Source organism: Anolis carolinensis, chromosome 4 (assembly GCF_035594765.1).
Source record: "Anolis carolinensis isolate JA03-04 chromosome 4, rAnoCar3.1.pri, whole genome shotgun sequence".
Classification (NCBI taxonomy): domain Eukaryota; kingdom Metazoa; phylum Chordata; class Lepidosauria; order Squamata; family Dactyloidae; genus Anolis; species Anolis carolinensis.
Window position 1 is genome coordinate 74,767,723 of NC_085844.1, and position 23,656 is coordinate 74,791,378.

At 40.2% G+C, this 23,656-nt stretch overlaps 1 protein-coding gene across 2 annotated transcripts; it reads right to left on the minus strand.

Moving 5' to 3' along the window:
* Positions 1–53: 53 nt before the first annotated feature.
* On the minus strand, positions 54–21,879 carry mrs2 (magnesium transporter MRS2). Of its 2 annotated transcripts, XM_003219777.4 has the most exons (11): positions 21,328–21,850; positions 18,696–18,769; positions 17,366–17,402; positions 16,968–17,080; positions 14,072–14,245; positions 12,620–12,750; positions 10,590–10,706; positions 7,860–8,012; positions 5,649–5,766; positions 3,845–3,958; positions 54–2,983 (listed from the first exon to the last, which is right to left on the minus strand). In XM_003219777.4, the coding sequence occupies exons 1-11, from the start codon at positions 21,833–21,835 to the stop codon at positions 2,873–2,875; spliced, it is 1,650 nt and encodes a 549-aa protein (XP_003219825.3). In that variant the 5' UTR covers positions 21,836–21,850; the 3' UTR covers positions 54–2,872. The 2 variants fall into 2 exon arrangements, 1 of the variants encoding a protein (XP_003219825.3); XR_506147.3 differs by lacking the exons at positions 54–2,983; positions 3,845–3,958 and adding an exon at positions 7,039–7,172 and having other exon boundaries at positions 21,328–21,879.
* Between the last annotated feature and the right edge of the window lie 1,777 nt (positions 21,880–23,656).

Here is a 23,656-nt window from a genome sequence, read left to right on the forward strand (position 1 = left end):
ACCACCAGCTATTTCAACACCGGTCCAAGAAAAGACATCACTCTTACATGGAATCCTGTTGTAAGTTATTTATTACAATATACAGTACAGTTTAGTATACTGGTAAAAAAACATCCAAAATCCTGCAAATGTGGAGTTACTAGTATGTCAAACAATACAGTTTTCCCAGTCTTCCTACTTTTTATTGGTTTAAAAGGGATGGTATTTCAAAGGTCAGACACAGTTGCAGATATCAAGTTACTCTTAATTTTAGCATAGATCAGGGATGGGGTCTTTCAGATGCTGTTGGACAGTAATTCCCAGCAGCTCACATGATTTTGGCTGTAAAGATTTGCTGACAACATCTCGAAATCAACGTGATTTTCCACCAATTCTGGATTATAATGGTCAGGAATAAGCACTAATATTTAGATGCCAGCAAGGGCATTCATAAAGGTTTTGAGTATTGTTGGTGTTTGAGCAATATTTCAATCATGGGGAAGGACTGAAGAGACCCACCTTTTAAGATTGTTAATCAACCTTTTCTGCAGAAATGTAAGCTACTTAAATAGAGACATGAATATTTTCAGTCTAAAGTCACCATCAAGAAACAATGAAAGTAACTACAATACTGTACAAGCAACACCCTTATCCAGAGTTTTATTTACCCACACCCCTCCCCAAAACATTGCCCCTTAGAGGTGTTTGTGGACCTCTCTAAGTCCCTCAGTGCAATCCTATATTATATTGCTTTGGATCCTCTTCGGGGGAGATAAAAGCAAGGTATAAATATAATAATTCCAGCCCACATATACAGGGCTAACTATTGTCCATGGTTTCAGGTATCTGCGGGGAGGTCTTGGAACATATCTCCTGCAGACACAAGGGTTGCATTGTAAATTGTCCACTTTGCCAAGGTTCTTTAAAAACAGTGTGTGGAGTAACTCCAGCAGGATTTAGAAGTTGGCTCACAAGAATCTGAAATTTCCTGAGTTAATATACCTATATAAATAGTTCCTGCAGCTCAGTGATGCACAACACAATTGCACACTGAAGGTCCTGGATTTCATGTCTGTTAAAAGAGGATCAAGTATTAGGTGAAGGGAAAGATTTCTGCTGGAAACTGTCAGTGCTAAGCTAAATGAGTATCACTAACATCCCCAAATTGATTTCTGTTGAGCAAAAGGAAGAATGCAGTACAATGAAGGAAGAAAGTAGGGTGCTGTGAAGGAATCATGTGGCCCTCCAGTTGTCGGACTTCAACTTCCCGCACTGCTTACCTTTGGCTATGCGGACTAGGGCTGTTAGAACACCTAGGCCAACAATATCTGGAAAGTCTCATGCATTCTTTTGAAGACGGCATGGGCAGCAATATAATACAATGGGAAGAAGGTCTCCTGAAGCTATGTTACTTTGGGCTAATCATTGTCTCCTGGGTTAGTCAAACTCTTCCATCAAATGCAGTCTCCCGTTTCTTTTATACATCAACATGTTACAGATTTCTCTCATTTCTTTTATACATCAATATGTTACAGATTATCTCCTTGTTGCTTAGGTTAAAGATTAACAAATGTACTATCTTCATTTAAAATCACCAGTCAATGTCTTATTGCTTCTTACCTTGTTCACTGTGCAAGTAATAAAAGCAGATACTTCTTTTCAAACAACATTTCACAATCATTTTGAACTACTAACATTGTGCTATTTGTTATCAGTAGGTTATACAAGCAAGCAACCATACAACAGATGGAAATCTCTCTCAATCCCAGATGGTGCTTATCTTTTAGTGGAAGTTAGATTTTGGCATTTGTCACATGATATTTTGAACAAGGGAGTGTGATCAAAATAGATAACATCCCTTCAAGCCCCTCTACTACAACTGATGGTTGTAGTAACCATAGAAGTTGGATCAAAGCAGGGAACTGCCCCAGTGCTTACAGTGTTAATATGCTAGGGGAATAAAGGAGATATTTTCCTTGTAAAGCCCAATGGTTCAATATGTACAATCAGCACTGAATTTATTTACCTTCAAACTCATATTATTTGAGATATAGCTGAGCTCTACAGATATTTTGAAGAAATACCAAGAGTACCAGCTAACATGATCGATGGGAGCTCAAATCCAAAAACATATTGAGGGCTTTTATTATATTTAATCCTAAAATTAAAGCAAGAGTGTTGAAACAATGCAATTAAGGAAAGCTTGAGCTGGAAAACTAAAGACTTCTACTCCAACTGATCCTACTATAGCCATGTCCAGAATTCCTGGCCAAGTTTGCATGAAGAGCAAAACAGAGAAAAGGGACAGCAGATATGACAGCCTCAGCAGCTACCCTCAGCATATTACAAATAATAGATGTATAAGTTTGGCCAACCAAGAAATGTGGCAGATGCTGAAAGGAAGTCATTTCTGGGTGCATTTTGGAAAAAGACTTGAAATGATGTCCAGAAGACTCAGAATGGCTTATTTACTCATGCTATCCTTAGCTGACTTGGCTGTTTCATTTCACGTGTACAGATTGCTGATACCGAATTAAAAGTTTGCTGAAACATATTGGCTGAATCTATCCACATTCCTTTGATATTATTTCTGCCCAGTAAGAAATCTGTTTTATTAACTGAGATATACCTGTAATTTCCTTGCATATACTAAACCATGGTGTCCAGAAGAAGTATCAGATTAACCACAATCTGAATTTTCCGTTAATTAGATTATAGGCTTGAGATATTCTACTTTGATACAAAAAAATTCCATTGGGCTCATCTCACCGAAGCTGGACATTTTGATGGCTGTAGGCACATATCTTTGGCATATACTAAAGTCACATAATAACAAATGCTACCTTTTATTAGAGGAAACACAGTCTGAAGTCAAATTGCAAAGGTGGGCTGATCATTGGTTTGTCACTGTGTTTCTACTTGATCCAAGGGGTTCTGTTTTAAAGTCACTTTTAAATTCCACTTTTCCATTTGCTGGTTGAATTCTTTTCAGAAAAGCTGGAATCTGTGGGACAACAACATCATAAAGTGAGTGGGAAAACATTGAAGCGATTAACATGAAGGAACTCTGAAATCCATGCAAGAAAGTTTGGTTGAACATATTTGACCTAGTGGGCCACAGTACCTTTCACTATGTGTTACTTTACTATCAATGGGTTAACTTCACTAAGACAGTTATGAATGTATAATCTAGAACTACGTAGTTATAAATGGTTCTGTATAGGGACTGTGAGAGTTTTCTAATAACACTTATTTGGCAATTGACATTCCGACTCTTCCTTATACAAGTGATCTTGAGTGTAAAGATGAATTGTGACAAGGCTACACCACCTCTGTCTGTTGCAACACTCACGGAATGGGGTGAAAACATCAGTCCAACTGACTGGGGAATAGATCTCCACCGATCAGTGATTGCTGCCCAGTTAGCGGAGATGAGGGAGCAGGCCAGAAGTCACTGCTTAGCCATGTAACTATAGTGGTTATGTTGTTACACAGTAGAAAGAAATCTGGCTGGTATATTTTAAACTAAGTACAACTGGTTAGTTGCCTATGTTTGTATTTTGAAAGGTCAGCAGTATATTACTTTTTACTTACACATGTACTGTATCTTAGGTTCTTTTACTCACTATAAGAAATATTGCTTGCGTTAGATCAAGATTTCAATATAAAACGTAGAACTAATGGAGAGCAGGGTCAAGTCAAACCAAAGTACAGACAGTAAGCTTGTGGTTTCTTCATTCTGAAACTACACAAATTGTATATACTCTCAAGATGGATACTATAAAAACCACAATGTAGTGGCTTCTTAGTAATACAGTCAAGCAAGTAGGGGCTTAAGTGTAAATTTTAGTGAGGTTGTGCTTACTGGAGGAGGTACTGAAGGTTCAAGATGCCGCCCGAGGAAGGAAAGGAGGCGTCGCCAAATCAAGCCGCTGCCCAGGAACATAATTCCAGTCACCAGCCAAAATACTCCACGGTCCTAGCAAGTTTAGGAACATGAGTTATTCAAGGCCTTTTCTTCTGAGAAAACTCCTCAAACACAGCTCTGATTTTTAAGCTCTTTTTAAATAGGAATATTATTCACTATGACCATTGAGAAGACATTTTCAAGCACTACCTTGAAACTACATTTACTAGTTAAGGTGTCATCGAGAACTGAGATAGCACACAGTTAATATCCCTTCATGTTCTTGTTTATCTGATCCCTCCCTTTCCTCCTTTTGGGTTCCATTCTCTCCAACCTCCAGTTATTGGCTCTGGATCAATCCTGCACCCCCACTTTTGTCAGAAATATTAAAAATTAGGTATTTTAATTACAAAAATGTGAGTCAAGCACTGAAAGGATTAAATAAGCTAGTGTCGTCCTGAGGAGAGTGAGTAGGTCAAAGCCTGTTAGTTAGTGGCCCAAAGCAAGCGTCGCCCTGAGGAGAGTGATAATACCTCAGTGTGAGAAGGGTGTGAGAAGCTTTGGTGAGAGGCCCCAGGATGAAGGCCTCATGTGTAAAACTACTGTGTGAAGGCTGCTGTGTGTAAAGCTACTGTGTGAAACCCCTGTGTAAGTTCAATGTGAGAGGAGGCTCTGTGAGAGCAAGCCCAGTGTGGAAGCAAAGAAGGAAGTATAAAGAACTTTATTTGTGTTATGGAAACCTTGTTTTTGTAAATAGTGAAACCATATTATTTTGTTATAAAGAAAAGCCTCCAAAGGAAGAGATAACATTGGTCTGTGTGTTTTTGTTCTTTTTATCACTTTTGGCTACTGGTGCTGGGTCATGCTGCTGCTAATAAGTTACTCTGCTATACATTTATGGGGAGGGCCTTTTTTGTTAATAAGCCCACTTGCCCAACAACTTCCTCATTCCCTTTGCTAGAGTTTCTATTTTAACAAGACACAAGTTCTGAAAAATGAAAAAAGTGACAGTCAAGTGGAATAAGCAACAAGGAAAATCTTCAGAAAAACTCATCTATAGATGTAGTCTATCTGCTCCTTAAAATCTAGGCATATTTTCAAACATCTCCTTGAACCTACAATAGACTTGATCTGTCAAGTAAGGCTTTGATATTACTGTATGCTGGTTTTATATCTGTAAGCCGCCCCGAGTCCCTCTGGGGAGATGGTGGCGGGGTACAAAAATAAAATTATTATTATTATTTGATTCTTTTTATTTTTCGGGTCAGAAGTGAACTGAGGGTATAAGTTGTAATGTATTTGAAAACATGAAGTTAAGAAACAGTAACAACAACAACGTGGCTTTATACTAAATGTTCTTTGACCAGTAGCTGGCCACTTGGAGTGCCTCCGATGTTGCTGTAAGAAGGTCCTCCATAGTGCATGTGGCAGGGCTCAAACTACATTGTAATAGGTAAGGCTTTGATATAAGAATTGTACAGAACTGGCACTGCACACTCACAAGGGGTTCAACAGAAAAATATGATATAATCCTGTTTCTAAGATTTAAGAAAGTTTAAAAAATTTTCCTGGGCATTTGAAAATTGGTGCGTTTGAACTACACACTGGATTTCAATATTTTCCTATTTTATATAGATGTACTTGAGAAGTCATTTCCCTAAAACATATGGGACGACTGATGTGAGTCATATTTGATCAAAAGCGAGATATATTTTTGCTCTCAGATTTTTATGGCAACCTCTCTTTCAATGTTGAGACTCACCTCTTCAAAGGAAGATTCTAAGTTCATGCCAAAAGCTACTCCTAACAATCCAAAGAGTGACAGCGAGAAAGTTCCCATAGTCAGCTGCAGATTCAGTCTCATCATCACGTTCCGGTGACTAAAGAAAAGAAATAATTATGTCAAAGTAAAAGGACATTTGCCAGTTTATACTCATCTCACAGGTTTGGGCATCTCTGAAGTACTTACTGCTTTCTTTAGATTTAGATATGATTAGGAACACAGATTGATCCTAAAAGACCGGCGTTTAGCTCTGCTGCTAACCATTTAAATGTTTAGTCTCACCAAAGCAAACCAAACAAACAAAATACCAAAACAAAACAAAACATCCTAAGTTTGAAGACTCCCATTCCTAGCCTGCATTCTGGAATTTAGACCAGGCATGGGAAAACTTCAGCCCTCCAGGTGTTCTGGACTTCAATTCTTGCAATTATGGGAATAATGGGAACTGAAGTCCAGAACACCTGGAGGGCCAAAGTTTGCCCGTGCCTGGTCTAGAGTGAGGGAGTGAAACTAATGTTGCCCATTTTCTGATTTCTGATGCCACATACAGGTTGAGTAACCCTTATCTGAAATGCTTGGGACCATAAGGTATTTTGAAGATGGGACCCAAGTCTAAACACGAAATTCATTTATGGTATGTTTCAAATCCATTTCATACAACTTGAGTGATTTTGAGCATGAAACAAAGTTTGTGTACATTGAACAATCAGAAAACACCCATGAGTAAAATTTTGAATTTGTACAATTTCGGATTCTGAAATCATTTGAATTTTAGGATTCTGGGTACGGGATGCTAATCCTATAGACAGGAACCCAAAGCTCATTTTATGAAATTGTTTTTCAAAAGTGACACATTGTTTGACTCATGACATTTCCACAAGACTTTATCCAGCACTATAAATAACTGAGTTATTACAACGGAAGCTGGTGTTAGCTAGAAAGGAAGCTTATGCTCCAAAACGCCATAAATAAATAAAATTATGAAAATATGTGTGATGCCCTAGCCAATCTCAGTGCAAATGAGTGCATAGGAAAAAAAGCCCTGACATAGATAAATAATACCAATACACTTGCCTCACATTATAAAGTTATTTATATTCGGACAACAAGAGAATGCAAAATGGGACTTTTGAAAAACTGCCATTTTTTGGAACAAAAAGAATGTTTGTTTCTTTGTTGCTTGAAATATCTATGAATAGTTGCTTCCATTCTTCAAAGGTCTCCCACGTTTTTGCCATTCCTGATTCCTTTGGTAAGTATAGACAGAGTAACAGTAAACATGTATGGATTTACAGATGGATTTGCTTTTCAGAAACAGCTTTTAAAATATTGGCAAGTGAATTTACTGTTACCTTGCAGAAATACTCACAAAAGGATCAGAGGGCCAGGAAAGGCAGCAGAGTGTGTAAAGCAGGAGCATTAAGGCACTTTTGGCATTCAGCTCTTCATTTAAGGCTGTTTTCAGGCTTCCTGATACAGCACTCCCTCTGACATAACATCCCTCTAGAGGAGAAAAGGAGGCTTTACACTACATTGTATACATAACTGATTGGCACTTAGCTGCAATTTAAGAAGCAAAAAGCTTAATAATTAACAGAAGCAGAGGAATACCGTATTAAAATGGGGGCACACACCCATGTGATACTCCCCCCCCACCTAGCTGTGTTGCATTACAGTTTCCATAATCCCCAACCAATGACCATGCAGGATGAAGTTTTTGATCTTGTAGCCTAAAGCATTTGGAAGGCACCAGATGTTGATTTTTTATCCCCAAACTAGCTAAGGTAAGTTTATATACCGTACCACTGTAGCCAGTGGATCTAGTCTGAAAAGCATTGTTTTGTTGACTTTGTGTAGCCCTCACAATGGAATGGCTGCACAGTGTGCAAAGCAATCTCTTAACACATCCCAAGCATATTGCAGAGATGAAATTCAGTTGACTCATTCCATCAGAACCGAGAAGGACTTCCACAATCAAACATGATACTAAGGCAGTGGTTCCCAGGTGTTTTGGACTTCAGCTCCCACAGTTCCTAACATCTGGCAAGCTGGCTGAGATTTCTGGGAGTTGAAGTCCAAAACACCTGCAGGCCCAAAGGTTAGGAACCACCGTACTAAGGCAATGCTTCAAATGCAATCCAGAACAATAATCTCAAATTTTCACATACAGCATGCTAACGTATAGCTAACCTGTCCAAGTTGATGAAAATGATGCTTTCAGAATCATCAATCAATAAACGAAGTTCACGAGTTTCGTTAATAAGATCGTCTGCCTGCCTGTAGTAATTCTCCAGCAGTAGTTCCATCTCCTCTGCATGGTCAATTCCAGAGACACTCTCCTCGCTGTGGGCAATAAGGATTCTTTTTCTAATTATGGTGCCAGAAAACCGCAAATCCATAATGCATATCAATTTCATTTATTTATTCAAAAATGTATACAACACCAATCTATAGCCTAGGATCTCAGGGTGGCATACAGGTTAAATTAATCAAAAAGTTTAAAACTATTTAACATGAAAACAATAAAAATGTTAGTAAACACATATTAAACAATTTAAAAGTTTTAAACAGATTTTAGAAGTTGAAAAACTGGCATTTTGAAATACAGTAAGACTCCTGTATACAGGGTTTCATCTACAAGCATGTGACAAAATATGTCATCTCTAGGAATTTTCTAGGTCCTCAAGATGATTCGACTGTGTGTTTCCACTTGAAGTGACTAGAGTAATCCTAGAATCTAGGATTCCTAGAGAGAATTTTCTAGTTCCTTCAGGGTGAGTCTAGAACTGTGGTCCTAAACCTGTGGGTCCCCAGGTGTTCTGGTCTACAACTCCCAGAAATCCCAGCCAGTTTACCAGCTGTTAGGATTTCTGGGAGTTGTAGGCCAAAATATCTGGGGACCCACAGGTTGAGAACCACTGGTCTAGAGTGATTTCTGGTGGAAGTCATTGATTTCAACCAGGTTTGCTATTATTCACAATTTTGATCTCCATGGTAAGTCAATCAGGATTTAATTTAAAAACACAGCTCCATGGGATTTAATTTTAAAATACTGCAATTTTTATTTAGTAGAATGAAGCCAGATTGAATGCCAAACAGATCTCCCAAGGGGAGAGTATTCCAAGGTAAGGATACTATTGTTAAGAAAGTCACCTCTCCTGTACCTCCAAAGTGTACTCTTGAGTCCCAACTGGTGAGCCCTCCTTCCACTCTCAGTTATCATGTAAGCATCTATCAGAAGAAGTGCCCACTCAGATATCAAGGAATCCAATTATTTAGAGCTTTGAATGTCAGCACAAACAAAGTGAATACAGACTGGAGGCATGCATATATATATTACAGTCACTAAGCTGCTTTTTGTACTAGTTGCACAAGTATCTCATGGCAGGGTTGTTCTATGTTTTCCAGTGTTATGGTTGAGCCTTCTGGCTCCGATACTAGGAGACGGGGTCGTAAGACTCCTCGAGAGTCAGACTCTTTTGAGGAGCGCGAAAGGAAACGGCTCTGGGACTTATTTGCAGAACCAACAGATGAAGACTCATTTGAGGGTTTTACCGAGCGAATGGAGGAAGAGATGGTTAGCTCAGAGGAGGATGACATGGAGTGGACTCGTGTAAGGGAGGATTTGGGTGTCACCGGCAATGATAGCATGGGAGGCGATTGGCGGGTTGCAGGATCAGACCCATGGACGGGCTGGAGGGATGGAGCGGGATCCACAGCTGGGGATGCTGTGGGGCGTAGTCAAAGGTGTTTTAGCTCTGATGAGGATGATGATGATGAGGCACCTGGAATTAGGATAGCAGCTGACAGCGATGAGGAGTTATGAACTGGGATAAAATGGGGTTTAGGATCAATGGCTAATTGCGTTGGGCAAGGTAATCTGGACGAACGCTTGGGCTCTTGTTGGGGAACTTCCTGAAGACGGGTGTGATTCGTTGCTGGATACGTAAGTTACCAAGGACACTGGGCATAGACGGCGGGAGGAACTGTGTGGGGTTTTTCTGTGCAACTTGTGTTTAATCTTGATAGCTTGGACCTCCGTCGTCTTTTTGACGGACATTAATTACCTACTCTGGATTGACGCTGGACTGACTGACTGACTACGACCTTGGACTATCCCTTCTGTGGCTATCGGTGGAACTTGTGGAACTTTAGACGTCTGCGCTTGGCTTTCGACCTTGGACCGGATTGGGACCCTGCTGACCGCCGTTACCCTGATTGATGTGCCTGGACCTGGATTTCGCTCGTTGCACGGAGGAGTAAACAGCCTGAGTTACTCATCTGTAGCTTTTGAGTAGCACAGAGGAATCTGCTGCCAGTTTTTTGTGTTCATTTTGACCTCTGTTTACCAACTTTTGTTTGTTTAAATTGCCAGGCTGAAGTAAGCACTTTTGATTTAATCCGGATTAAACTCCTGTTTAATCCGGTTTATTCTTTCGAACCGTTTTAATTCAAACGGAGCTGTTTCTGTTACTTTTCACACTGAAGACAAGTGTTTGCCTAGTCCTTTGTTTCCTACAGGCATTTTTTAGTTCTGCAACCTCAATAAACTGTGTTGTACTCTATTTGGTGGCGTTCTGTCTTTGACATCCGGGCTGTATGGCGATGTTCTAAAAGTTTCTCATGGCAGAAACACACTTTGTAATTATCCAAGCAATAGGATCTTTCAATGCCCATACGTTGTAAAAACTACATGTCTCTTCTGCAAAAGCTTATGATACAAACTTTCTTCTCCTAAGTTAGTCTCAAAAGTGCTACAAATCCCTTAATATTCTGCATAGTCTGTACTCTACAAAAACAAGATTTAAGTTGTTTACAAAAGTGTAAACAATGCCATTTCCACCTCCTTCTCAAATAATCATGTGAGATTTGAATAATCAGCTATACATTTCTTGAACTTCCCTGGGAGTACATACTTACAAAACTTGAGGGTCTGTCCATTTTGTGAGACACAACTCTTCTAATACTTCTTCTTCATCTAGGATTTCTAAAACCGTCTCTTTGAAAACCTTGAGATCGGTTTCCAATTCTGACAAACTAATAAAAGAAAATGTGAACACAAAGAATTAGAACCTGCAGCACAAAACACACCAATACATGTGTCTCCAATGCTTGGGAAGATGCATGAGCAATCCATAATGAGCACCAATGCAGTTGCAACGAAACTGAAATAGCTGGACTTAAATTTTAAAGACTGTATATAGCTTGAGGAATTGTTATCTGAAACTTCTCCCTCAAATAGAAATCTGCATGTTGATTTAAATGTGCATGAGAAGTTTGGCCAAATGACCCCACATTGGATGGTAAGGCCAGTAGGACCAAAGACACTGACAATTTAAGGTCCTTTTCTCCCACCCTACCCAGAAACAAAATTAGGGAATCAACATATCTGAGAACTATGAACAAACTGTAGTTATCATCAAGGCATTCAGATGACTGGATGGTCATCTGTCGGGGGTGCTTTGAATGCGATTTTCCTGCTTCTTGGCAGGGGGTTGGACTAGATAGCCCACAAAGTCTCTTCCAACTTTATGATTCAATGGCCCTTTTTATCATTTTTTGGGAATACTCTAAATCAGAAATTCCCAATTTATTTGTTCTACTGCTCCTTTTTCAGAATTTTTTTTTTACTCAGCACTCCCCTGAAAATCTACCTTTTTAAAGCAAATAACAGAAAGATGCAGTGACAAATTAGCATTCTTGTAGGAATCTATATTTCTAACTAAATCCTACAGGATGGAAAATGAAGATGTTGTTGTGAAATTATAAAAATACTTATTAAAATCAACCATAATAACATTTGCATCACACACAGAATATTAAGACAACTAAGGATAATACTAAAATAAAAATTACAAATAACATCAAAAATAATGATGAGAAGAATGAAACTAGTGCACTGCTATCAATTTATATGTTTATTTGTTTATTTACTTAATTTCTATGCAACTCTTCTCACCCTGAAGGGGACGCAGAGCAGCTTACATAATTTGGCACAATTCGATACCGCAGTTCAACAATAAAAACAATAAATTATATAAACAATAAAACAGATAAAACATATAAAATCATAAAACATGTTGAGTTCTATTTTTGTCGGCAACATGAATAATTTTTAAAATACTTATTGCACTGGCACTATTATTAAATGCTTGTCACGCAGTCCAGAAACAATCTAAATTAGATTTCATACATGTCACATATTTATGGCATTGGACTGTAGACACATGCACATATTTCTGCCCATGCATGCTGGACTTCTCCACAAAGTGGCTTGTGAATATTTTAAATTAAATAATACACTAATCAGTGCTAATAGTATTTCAAGTAAAGATTCACTTTTATAACAAGATACGTCAATATTTTAGGTAGTACAGGTTGAGCATCCCATATCCGGAAACCCAAAATACTCTAAAATTGAGATAGTGGCACCTTTGACTTCTGAAGGTTCAACATACATAAACTTCATTCTATGAAGAAAATGGTTATTGTGTATAAAATTATCTCCAGGCTATGTGTATAAGATGTAAATGAAACATAAATAAACTTTATTTATGTCCCATCTCCAAGTTATCTCATTGTGTACACATAATGCACAGTCCTATCTCATGCACAATCCCAAAATCAAGTTATTCCAAAATTTGAAAAAAAATCTAGAAAAGTTCCCACGCATTTTTGATAAAGGATACACAACTTGTACTAATTAGGTAAAGGCATTCATGAAAAAATGAGAAGGATAGCTGAAGCAAAACAAAGATGTTAGTTTTCCAAGCAGAAGGAGTAGAGTTAAGCAAGTTCATTTAGAACTGGGACTAGAATCCATCCCAGTTCAGTACCACATGCAACGTGTCGTAGCATGAAGTTTTACCATTATATAGCTCAAGATTTGGGTTTTCTTAGAAATGTATAATTCATTAACTCTAAAAAGGGACTGTGTAAGGCTTTCTTACCTTTTACCATTTTGCAAAAGGACATGGACTTTGCTCCTATCCAAAGACAAAAGCTTTGGGTCCACGAGAGCGTCCAGTGTCTCAAGAATCTGAGGCTGCAGGTGGTGAAGTCTCCCATGTAGGTGGCTGATCTAGATAACAACATGATCCTTCATAAGAATTAAAACAATCTTCTTAGAATTCCTGGGATGTCGAACAAAGCAAGAAACAAGACACATATTCCCAAACTGCCTGATGTGGACAAGACTACCCCAGCACAAACAGCTATCCAGTTATGCACAGATCTTAAGTACGTACATATCAGCAGGGGAATGTGAATGAAATCTGCTTAAACCCGTTTTGACTTCAAAAAATGGATTAGCTTTAGGGATAAATTTGGTCTCAAAAGGATGTGATTAAATGGTAGGCATGTGCATAGATTCGGAGTGGTTGGATCTCTTTGGCCAATCTCGCTTGTTCAGCTTGGCCAGTTAGCCGTAACGGTAAAGGCCCAGCCACCATGTTTTTTCGTCCATTACAGGACCACATGGCAGCCGATCATGGCCCCTCCTCCCCTATTCGGCATCACACACGTGAAGAGGATGCTGTGTGCTGCTCACATGGGTTTCCCTGTGAGCCCTGCTTGTTGGGCCACTCTGAATAGAAGAATGGCGTGACGTGTCTTACACACTGCTTCCTTAACCCCATTGCTGCAACCTAGACTCCCTTGAAAGGCAGAAAGGAAAGGGTCCCAGGAAGGGTGCTTCCTTAACCCCGTTGCTGCAACCCATACTCCCTTGAAAGGAAGAGAGGAAAGGAGCCCAGGAACTGAAAGGGAAGCCTTGTAGGTTTCCCACTGCTGCCAATTTGGCAGGATCTTCCCGGATCTTTCGGCTGCCTAGCCAAAAACAGATATTTCCATTAGCCAATTTTTGGAAGGCTCCTGAAAAACGGATCTGGGTGTCCAGCAAAATTTGGATGCCAAAACCGGATCACCCTCCAACCAAATTGCACATGCCTATTAAATGGTAAATGTGTTCTCCATGTATTCAAGTTAGGGTTCAGAACACTGTCAAAAAAGTGAAACCCTATGTTGCATTTTTATTTAAATTCATTTTTATTTTTAATTGGATTGTATTTCAAACCAGTTGTATTTTAATGCGAGTTTATTTTAATAAATGATGAAAATGTTGAATACGGTATACAGATTCTGTATTGAATGATTGTCAGACATATGCAAGCTGCTACAATGACTGAAAGACTGTGGATAAGGGAAGCAAATCAGTCACTTTCTGCATAAATATTTCTTTCTTCCTTAAATCTTACTTTTTCTGCTTCTGTTATTGTTTATGATATTCTTGCTACTGTCAGAAAATTTGTGTTTCAGTATTTTGATAACTTATATCCTACCTGCTTCCCTCAGCACACAACCACAACAAACTGTTATTCTCATTACAATGAAAGTATGCTCACCCAATACTGTAGTATAGCCTCTATAGCTCTGAATTCAAAAGGTAAAGAATATGTAACTAGTTGACCTTCTCCAGCTAACTGGGGCGCCAGTTCTTGGAACAGCCATTTTTCCAGATTTGCATTGCGATAGTCCAGAATGAGAAGATATTCAGGGGTTACCACTGCCTTCAAAAACTACACAAGAAAGGAGAATAAAATTAGACAATGACTTGTAATGGAAGTAGATTCTGCTATTTAAGATCTTTTCAGTTATGCTATCAACTCACTAGAATCCTTTCTACCATAAAAACCATATTTGATCTCATTTTGTTATGGCTTTTGAGGAAGGATTTATCTGGCTGACAGCTCAATCCTATATAAGTCTACTCAGAAGCAAGTCCTAGTGAATATAATGTAACATTGCTAGGTAAGTGTATATATTATTTTTTTCTGCTGGCTTATTCAGTTTCTCAGCTATTTGTAATATCTGGTTTGTGACTTGTTCTTCTTATCCTAGTTGTGTATTTTTATTTATGTTGGAATTCAACAATGTTCTGCACAAGAAACAATGCCTCAGAGTGGCAATTGAAAAATCAATAGACAGGGATAAAGGAAGTTATAATATAAATGTCAAACCCATTTTCATTGAGGGCCTCATCAGCCTCACAGTTGCCTTCAATGGGCCATTGAATCCATGAATAGAGAATCTGTGGCCAACTATAATTTTTTTAAGTGGTTAGTGCTCTTTACTTTTTACTCAGTTTGGGTCCCCTGATGTTATTGGATCACAACACCCATCCCTTGTGATTATTTGCCATGCAGATTGGGGATAATGGGAATTGCAATCCAACTGCACTTGTAGCTCTGAAGTTGGGGAAAGATCAAATGACATTTTAAAGCCAGACACCTTATCACAAGCCTTGTATCTAAATTCAAATCCCACTCTTCTGACTAAACAGAACAAACTGCAACCTTTTAGATATTACTATATCACAACTCCCATCAGCTCTAGTTATGTCTAATGATGAGGAATACAGGGATTGTAGTCCATCATCTGGAGATCCACATAAGATGACATGGAGGGCCAGATTTTATATTAGTATTATTATTATTTACACAACAAGATTAGGCTTTTGAACGATAGCAGCAGTGTCAATTACAACTATAATGAATTTATGATATAGTGACAGACTTGAACTGGACTCAGAATGTGCCTTGAATGTATATTTATATGAATGTTTTAACTGAATTAATTTTAAGTATTATCATTGTTGATTGTAACTGTAATTGTTTTATACATGTGTTTTATATTTGTAAGCCGCCCTGAGTCCCCCCTTGGGGTGAGAAGGGCGCGATAAAAATGTTGTAATAAATAAATAAAATAAAATAAGATTAGTTCACAGCAAACAAGATCTCTATGCTGGCTTTTGTATTCGATCACGTGTTGGACACTTCCCAAGTACCTAGGAGTATGTGATGTATTATTATGTATTATATATGTGATGTATTATTATTATTATTATTATTGACACAAAGTCAGAGTATGACACAGTAAACGAGATATATATGCTGGATTTCATATTACAGAATCACAAGTTGAACACTTCCCAAGCGTTCGACTTACTATTATGCATTATCTATTATGTATGTGATTTATTATTATTATTATTATTATTATTATTATTATTATTATTATTATTAGAGACACAACAAGATTAGTTCACAGCAAACAGATCACTATGTGGCTTTTGTATTCGATCACATTATTATTATTATTATTATTATTATTATTATTGACACGACAACATTGTATGACACAGCGAACAAGATAGATATGTTGGATTTTGTATCACAAAATCACAAGTCGAACACTTCCCAAGTGTTTAGGACTGTGTAATGTATTTTTGGATGATGCGCGCAGATCCCAGTAGGGTGGCCTTTTGTAGTTGGCAGATCGTAATTTTGTCAATGTCTATTGATCTTTTGGCATGGCACCCAATGTGCTGATCACCACCGGGACCACCTGTACTGGTTTATGCCAAAGTCTTTGAAGTTCAATCTTGAGGTCCTGATAGCGGCTGTGTTTTTCCTGTTGTTTTTCATAAATTCGACTGTCTATTATTATTATTATTATTATTATTATTATTATTATTATTATGTCAGGCCAGCTAGTGTTAGGAACTTTTTATCTACTCTTTAAGTGATGTAGTTCTCTTAATAAAGATTACTTTTTAACCTTAGCTACTGGTGCACTTTTCCCCTTGACTGGCATCTCATAATTCCTCCACTGTGCATTTTCTCAGCTAACAATTCATTTATTTAAATACATACATACACACAAACATACATCCGTATACTCTTATAGTTTTCGTTGCTTGTTCCTATTTCTTGTAACTTTGGCTCTGTTACTTTTTTGTTGATAAATCAATATGCTGCTGATCCCCACAAATAAAATTCCTCCAGTTTATAGTAAGTTATAGAAGTACATCACTTATGCAGAAATACTCCAAAACTGGCCACATAGGTGACCGAGATAGTTATCTCCCTCTGCTTCCTGTTGGTTCAATGTATACAAACTTTGTTTCATGCATCAACTATTAAAATACTGTGCCTAAAATTACCTTCGGCTATGTGTAGAAAGTGTATATGAAACAAAAACGAATTTTGTTTGAGGGTTCCATCTCCAAGATATCTCATTATGCACATATTTACAAATACAGGCAATCCACATTTTGGAAAAATCCCAAATCCTAAACACTTTGGGTTCCAAGCATTTCAGATAAGGGAGACTCAACTTGTATTACTTCATACACAACTATCCCCCCCCCCCTCAACACACACACAATATGCCGTAGGAATAGCAAAACACACCATCACATATAACCAGTAGATACAGGACACAGAGATTCCTATTTACCTCCATTCTCACGATGATCTTGTTGTTCCTGGGTGATATGTTCACTTGATGCTGAAATCGTAGATCCCTTGCTTGAAGGTTTAGTTCTTGATATAGTTCTGTTTTCTTTCTTTCTGTCCAAAAGAAGTTTAAAACATGATATAAAGAACACACACTACAATGAACTAATAGACTAACCCTCAAAACCATAAAGTAGGCACCCCACTTTCGCAGAGGTTGGGGGCACAGGATCTTTGCAAAAGTGTAAAAATATCTGTGATTCATGATTACATGTATCAGTTTTGGCAACTAAAATGTAAGCAATGATGCTACCGCATCAATACAAAGGTTCTGCTGTGCCTGTAAGAGCTCCTGTTTTAAAATGTTTAGAATAAAAAGAAGTTTAGAATTCAACTTACCGTAAGCACTTACATTACCATCTTTATCAAACTTCATCTATGAAGAAGCAAATAATCAACATTAGATTTTTAAAAAGAAAACAATGGTGTACTATAACAAAATGTGATTGGGTAATATTTAATTGTGTTGTTGAAGGCTTTTAAACATCATTTAATTGTGTTGTCGAAGGCTTTCCTGGCTGGTATCACAGAGCTGTTGTGTGTTTTCCGGGCTGTATGGCCATGTTACAGAAGTATTCTCTCATGACGTTTTGCCCACATTTATGGCAAGCATCCTCAGAGGTTGTGAGGTATACACATCATTTAATTTTCTGAACCATTTCTGGAGATACCTTTTCTACTATAAATATTGTCGTACAGACGGAATACTTCTGCAAGCCACTGTACAACAGTACATCTAGTTTAAATAATGCTTTAGCTATAGCTTCTTGGGACATATATGGTATGCTATTACACTGATTGCATTTTCTTTTTAAAACAGTGGTTCCCAACTTGTGGTCCGTAAGAACTAAAATATGATCCATGGCTACTACACCACTGCAACAAGGGCGACTGGTCTCGTTAAACCCTCTTATAGTGTCGAGGCAACAGGGAGAGGCTGACTACCCATGAAAGGCACAACAACAAGCCTCCTGACTGCTGCTTTTCTTCCTCCTCCCTCTCCCTGAGTGGAGCTGTTCCATATGGCACCTGGAAGTGGGGCGCCTTGGTGTCTTCGTTTTTAGGCCTGTTATTTGGGGTGCTAGTTCAGAAAACTGCATTGGATAGACCACATCACCGCTAGATTATTAAATAAGGTTTTCTGTGGATGGCATGTGTTCTGTATCAGAAATTGATATGGTCTATCCAATGCAATTTTCTGAATCAGCACCCCAAATAACCAAACCGAATCTAAAGTTGACTAAACACTGATTCGTAACCCTTTTAGTACTAATATTGGAGAGTGGTCCCTGTTCAAAGTGGTTCCTTGTCAAAAAAAAAGGCTGAAAACCACCGTTTTAAAACAACAACAACAAGAGTAATAAAAATTGTTACACACATCTCCTCATGGCTTGAGTATATACAACATAATTACAATACACAAATACAACAAAAGGCTGTTAAAAGTAGTATGCTAAAAGATATGGAAGAAAGATTAAAACACTAATACTAATAAATTTTTACATTCACAGGTTAAAATTGATTGGGTACAGCTACCGAAACAGATATACTTTCTTCTTTTTTTCCCCTCTGCATTTCCTTTTTTCTCCCCTTCCCTCACTAACCAACTTTCCTTCTTGCCCAGATTTTTGGTTACTTTTCCCGTGTCAAAATAGCAGCAGGAACTTACCACTGAAAAAACAGGAGCCACACTGGCGAGAGTGGCTTGAGATGCCTCTGTAGTCAAGCATCGAGAAAGATCACCTGGGGGGGGGGAGGGGGGGAGAAGTATTATTAAATGCAATTTACTGGTATGAATATAAGCATGCAAAATGTTGTTTGGCACCAAAGGTGCCTCTATGGTGACCTCTATATTGTAGAATTAATATTAATGTAGCTTGACTTTTAACTGCCATGGGTCAATACATTGGAATCCTGGGAGTTGTAGTTTTGCCAGGACTTTAACCGTCTCAGCCGAAGAGCACTGGTGCCCAACCAAACTGGAACTCTCATGACTCCATAGCATTGAGGAGTTAAAGTAATGTCAGAACCATACATTCTACAATACAGATGCATCCCTTGTAGAATGAAGGGGGTTTGACACCACTTTAATGCATGGGTTAATGCATTGGAATCCTGGTAGTTTTACAAAGGCTTTAGCATTCTACCAAAGAGTGCTGGGGCCTCACAAATGAACTATCCCAGGAGTCCACAGCACTGAGCCATGGCAGTTTAAGTCTATGTTAAAATACAGCAATTCAACAATGTAGATCACTGTGTTATTGAAGGCTTTCATGGCTGGAGTCACTGGGTTGCTGTGAGTTTTCTGGGTTGTATGGCCATGTTCCAGAAGCATTCTTTCCTGACTTCCACCGGCATCTATGGCAGGCATCCTCAGAGGTTGTGAGGTCTGTTGGAAACTAGGGAATTGGGGTTTATCTATCTGTGAAATGTTCAGGGTGGGAGAAAAAGCTCTTGTCTGTTTTGAGGCAGGTGTGAATGTTGCATTTGGCCACCTTGATTAAAATTAAATAGCATTTCAGCTACAAGGTCTGGCTGCTTACTGCCTGGGGGAATCCTTTGTTGGGAGATGTTAGCTGACCCAGATTTTTTCCTGTCTGAAATTACCCTGTTTTCAGAGTGTTGTTCTTTATTTATGGTCCTGATTTTGGAGTTTTTAAATACCGGTAGCCAGATTTGGTTAGTTTTCCTTGTTTTCTCCTTTCTGTTGAAATTGTCCACATGCTTGTGGGTTTCAATGGCTTCTCTGTGTAGTCTGACATGGTGGTTGTCAGAGTGGTCCAGCATTTTTGTGTTCTCAAATAAAATGCTGTGTCCTAGTAGGTTCATCAAGTGCTCGGCTATGGCTGACCTCTCTGGTTAGATTAGTCTGCAGTGCCTTTCTTGTTCCTTGAATCGTGTTTAGGCAATGCTGCGTTTGGTGGTCGCTATGTAGACTTGTCCACAGCTGCATCGTATATGGTAAACTCCTGCAGTGGACAGAGGATCCCTCTTGTCCTTTGCTGAACGTAGCATGTATTGGGTTTTCTTAGGGGGTCTATAGATAGTTTGTAGGCTGTGTTTCTTCATAAGTTTGCCTATGCGGTCAGTTGTTCCCTTGATGTATGGTAAGAACACTTTTCCTCTGGGTGGATCTTTGTCTTTACTCTCATGGCCTGTTCTTGGCCTTACAGCTCTCCTGGTGTCTGTGGTGGAGTTGGCCTGTAGAGCCCAGCTTAGGCCATTCAGTTCATCTTGGAGGAGGTGAACCCCACTTGATGAACCAACCTGGACACAGCATATTATTGGAGAAGACAGAAATGCTGGATCACTCCAACAACCACCATGTCTAAATAGAGCCATCAAAATCAACAGAAAGGAGGAAAACATGAAAATGAACAAAATCTAGCCACCAATATTGAAAACTCTAAAATCAGGACAGTAAATAAAGAGCAGGGGCCTCCGGTGGCGAAGTGTGTTAAAGCGCTGAGCTGCTGAACTTGTGGACCAAAAGGTCGCAGGTTCAATTCCGGGGAGCGGGGAATGAGCGCCCGCTGTTAGCCTCAGCTTCTGCCAACCTAGCAGTTTGAAAACATGCAAATCTGAGTAGATCAATAGGTACCACTCTGGCGGGAAGGTAACAGCGCTCCATGCAGTCACATGACCTTGGAAGTGTCTACGGACAACGCTGGCTCTTCGGCTTAGAAATGGAGATGAGCACCAACCCCCAGAGTCGAATACGACTGGACTTAACGTCAGGGGAAACATTTACCTTAAATAAAGAGCAACACTCTGAAAACTAGGGAATCCCAGACAAGAAACAATCAGGGCTAGCTAACACCTCCCAATAAAGGGTTCCCCCAGGCAGGAAACAGCCAGTCCTTGAAGCTGCATGGCTATTCAATGCTAATCAAGGTGGCTAATTGCAACATTCACACTGGCCTCCAACAGACTAAGTTCTTTCTCCCACCCTGGACCTTCCACAGACTTAACCCCACTGAACTAGTTCCCAACACCTCACAATCTCTGAGGATGCCTGCCATAGAAACGTCGGGAGGATTGCTTCTGGAACATGGCCACACAGCCCGGAAAACTCACAGCAACCCAGAACGTATCTTGTTGGTAACTTGGGTACTGCCATGGCTCAGTGCGATGGAATTCTGGGAGTTGTAGTTTGGGGAGGCACCAGTACTTTTAAAACGACACCTCTCGTGATCCAATGGCCCCAAGCCATGGCAGTTAAAAGCAGAGCCCAATTTGCAGTTATTCTGCAGGATAGCTATAGTCAGCGGGTCCCTTTCTGGGTGACCTGCGTGGCTTACGTGCGCGCAGCACTGCTTCCGCTCTCTTCCTTCGCTGCCGCTGCTTCCTGGCCCAAGAGACGTCGGTGCAGAAGCCCGAGGAGCGCCCATCGTGGCGTAGAGGCCGCCGCAACAGAGGAGGAGGGCGCCGGCAGCAAAAGCAGGGCAGAAGCGCCAAGGCGCCGGGCCTAAGCGGAGCCTGTAGCCGCAGTAGCTGAAGCCACGCTCCCTCCATGACTCCCCGGCGCCTGCTCGGCTCAGCTGCCGGGAGAGAGCCACGTGAAGCGGGCCGGGGGCGGAGCCTCTCGCTCCCAGAGCCGGATTTGGGCGGAGGGAAGCGGCAGAGGCCCGGGCCAAGCTCGGAAGCGCCTGCTTCTGCAACCAGCGCCAAAACAGAGGAGGGCTTGCGACGCACAAATCTAACCGCATCTGCAGTTCTAATGCGCAGCGTGTATCTTCTACGCCAGTGCTTCCCCTTAATATACAGTTCCTCATGTTGTGGTGACCCCAACCCTAAAATTATCTTCATTACTACTTCATAACTGTCATTTTGCTACTGTTATGAATTGCAATGTAAATATCAGGTATATCCTTGGATGAGTTCAAATACCCCGATACAATTTTATGCAGGCTTTTAAAGAAAGACTAGTGAAGTTGAATGGGAGATCTCCAATGAAAATAGGTAAAGGTAAAGGTTTCCCCCTGACTTTTAGTCCAGTCATGACCGACTTTGGGGGTTGGTGCTCATCTCCATTTCTAAGCCGAAGAGCCGGCGTTGTCCATAGACACCTCCAAGGTCATGTGGCCGGCATGACTGCATGGAGCGCCATTACCTTCCCGCCGGAGCAGTACCTATTGATCTACTCACATTGGCATGTTTTCGAACTGCTAGGTTGGCAGGAGCTGGGGCTAACAGCGGGCGCTCATTCCGCTCCTGGGATGTGAACCTGGGATCTTTTGGTCCGCAAGTTCAGCAGCTCAACGCTTTAACACACTGTGCCAGGTGCTGTAAATTATGTTTACATAGTGAGTGTAGAGAGTTCATGCATCCCTTATCTGGAAATCTGAAATACTCCGAAATTGTCCACCTGGGTGGCTGTGATGGGTTTCTAATGGTTCAGTGCACACATGCATAAACCTCAGGCATAACATTTTTGTGAGCTTGAGACTATATAAGGTGTGTAAATGAAGCATAAATTAATTTTATGGGGAGACTTGGGTCACATTTCTAAGATGTGTGTAAGTGCCTACACGTTGCCTGTTGACTAATGGCAACCCAATCTATTTGATAGGGTTTTCTTAGGCAAGGAATGCCCACAGCTGGTTTTACCAGTTCCTGCCTCTGCAATAGAGCCTGTGGCGCCTGGTTCGATTTCAGAGCCTCTATAGTCCAACTATAGACTTTATGGAGCCTCCGGTGGTGCAGTGGATCAAACCGCTGAGCTGCTGAACTTGCTGACCAAAAGGTCAGTGGTTCGAATCCGGGGAGCAGAGTGAGCTCCCGCTGTTAGCTCCAGCTAGTGGTTCAAAAACATGCAAATGTGAGTAGATCAACAAATACTACTCCGGCGGGAAGGTAACAGCGCTCTATGCAGTCATGCTGGCCACATGACCTTGGAGACGTCTATGGACAATGCCAGCTCTTCTGCTAAGAAATGGAGATGAGCACCAACCCCTAGAGTAGGACACGAAAACCTTTAACCTTTCCCTACAATTGGGCCCCTGGTGGCACAGTGTGTTAAAGCGCTGAGCTGCTGAACTTGCGGGCCAAAAGGTCCCAGGTTCAAATCCCGAGAGTGGAATGAGCGCCCGCTGTTAGCCCCAGCTCCTGCCAACCCCGGAGTCGGTCAACGACTGGACTTAACGTCAGGGGAGTACCTTTACCTCTTACAATTAGTAGGTAATTTATCTACAATTACCCCGGATTCGAAGGCCTTGTGTTTGACAAGTATGCTTTAGGGTATTTTAATGTGGCTGAGCTATCTCATATATATTTTATATACAATAAGTTTAACATAGGATATTTAATAGATATCTTACTACAATAGAGTCCCAGGCCCCTGCCACACTGCCCCTATATTCCAGGATCTGATCTATCCTTATTATCCAACATTTTCACATCCAACGTTCTGCCGGCCAGTTTATGTTGGATAAGTGAGACTCTACTGTATTTTAAATAGACGTTTGGCACCCTGACCGAAAAGCCTCCCAGCCAATGAGCGAGCGAGGCGGCGTGACGTCACCCTTGGAGTCCTATTCCGTCACGCCCTCTATGCGCCCCCTGGCGGCCAAGAGGCGGTTGCGAGGCAACGGAGTGGGAATACAAAAAAGGCAAGTGGGCGGTGCCGCG

Bases quoted from the DNA above. Each gene is read 5' to 3' on its own strand.
- mrs2 (XM_003219777.4), bottom strand. From the start codon at position 21,835: ATGAAGATAATTTTAGGGTTGGGGTCACCACAACATGAGGAACTGTAT. The intron at 17,081-17,365 runs GTAAGTTGAATT...TCTTTTGGACAG, and splicing joins TGGTAATGTAAGTGCTTACG to AAAGAAAGAAAACAGAACTA. The intron at 2,984-3,844 runs GTAAGCACAACC...GTTGTCCCACAG, and splicing joins AACCTTCAGTACCTCCTCCA to ATTCCAGCTTTTCTGAAAAG.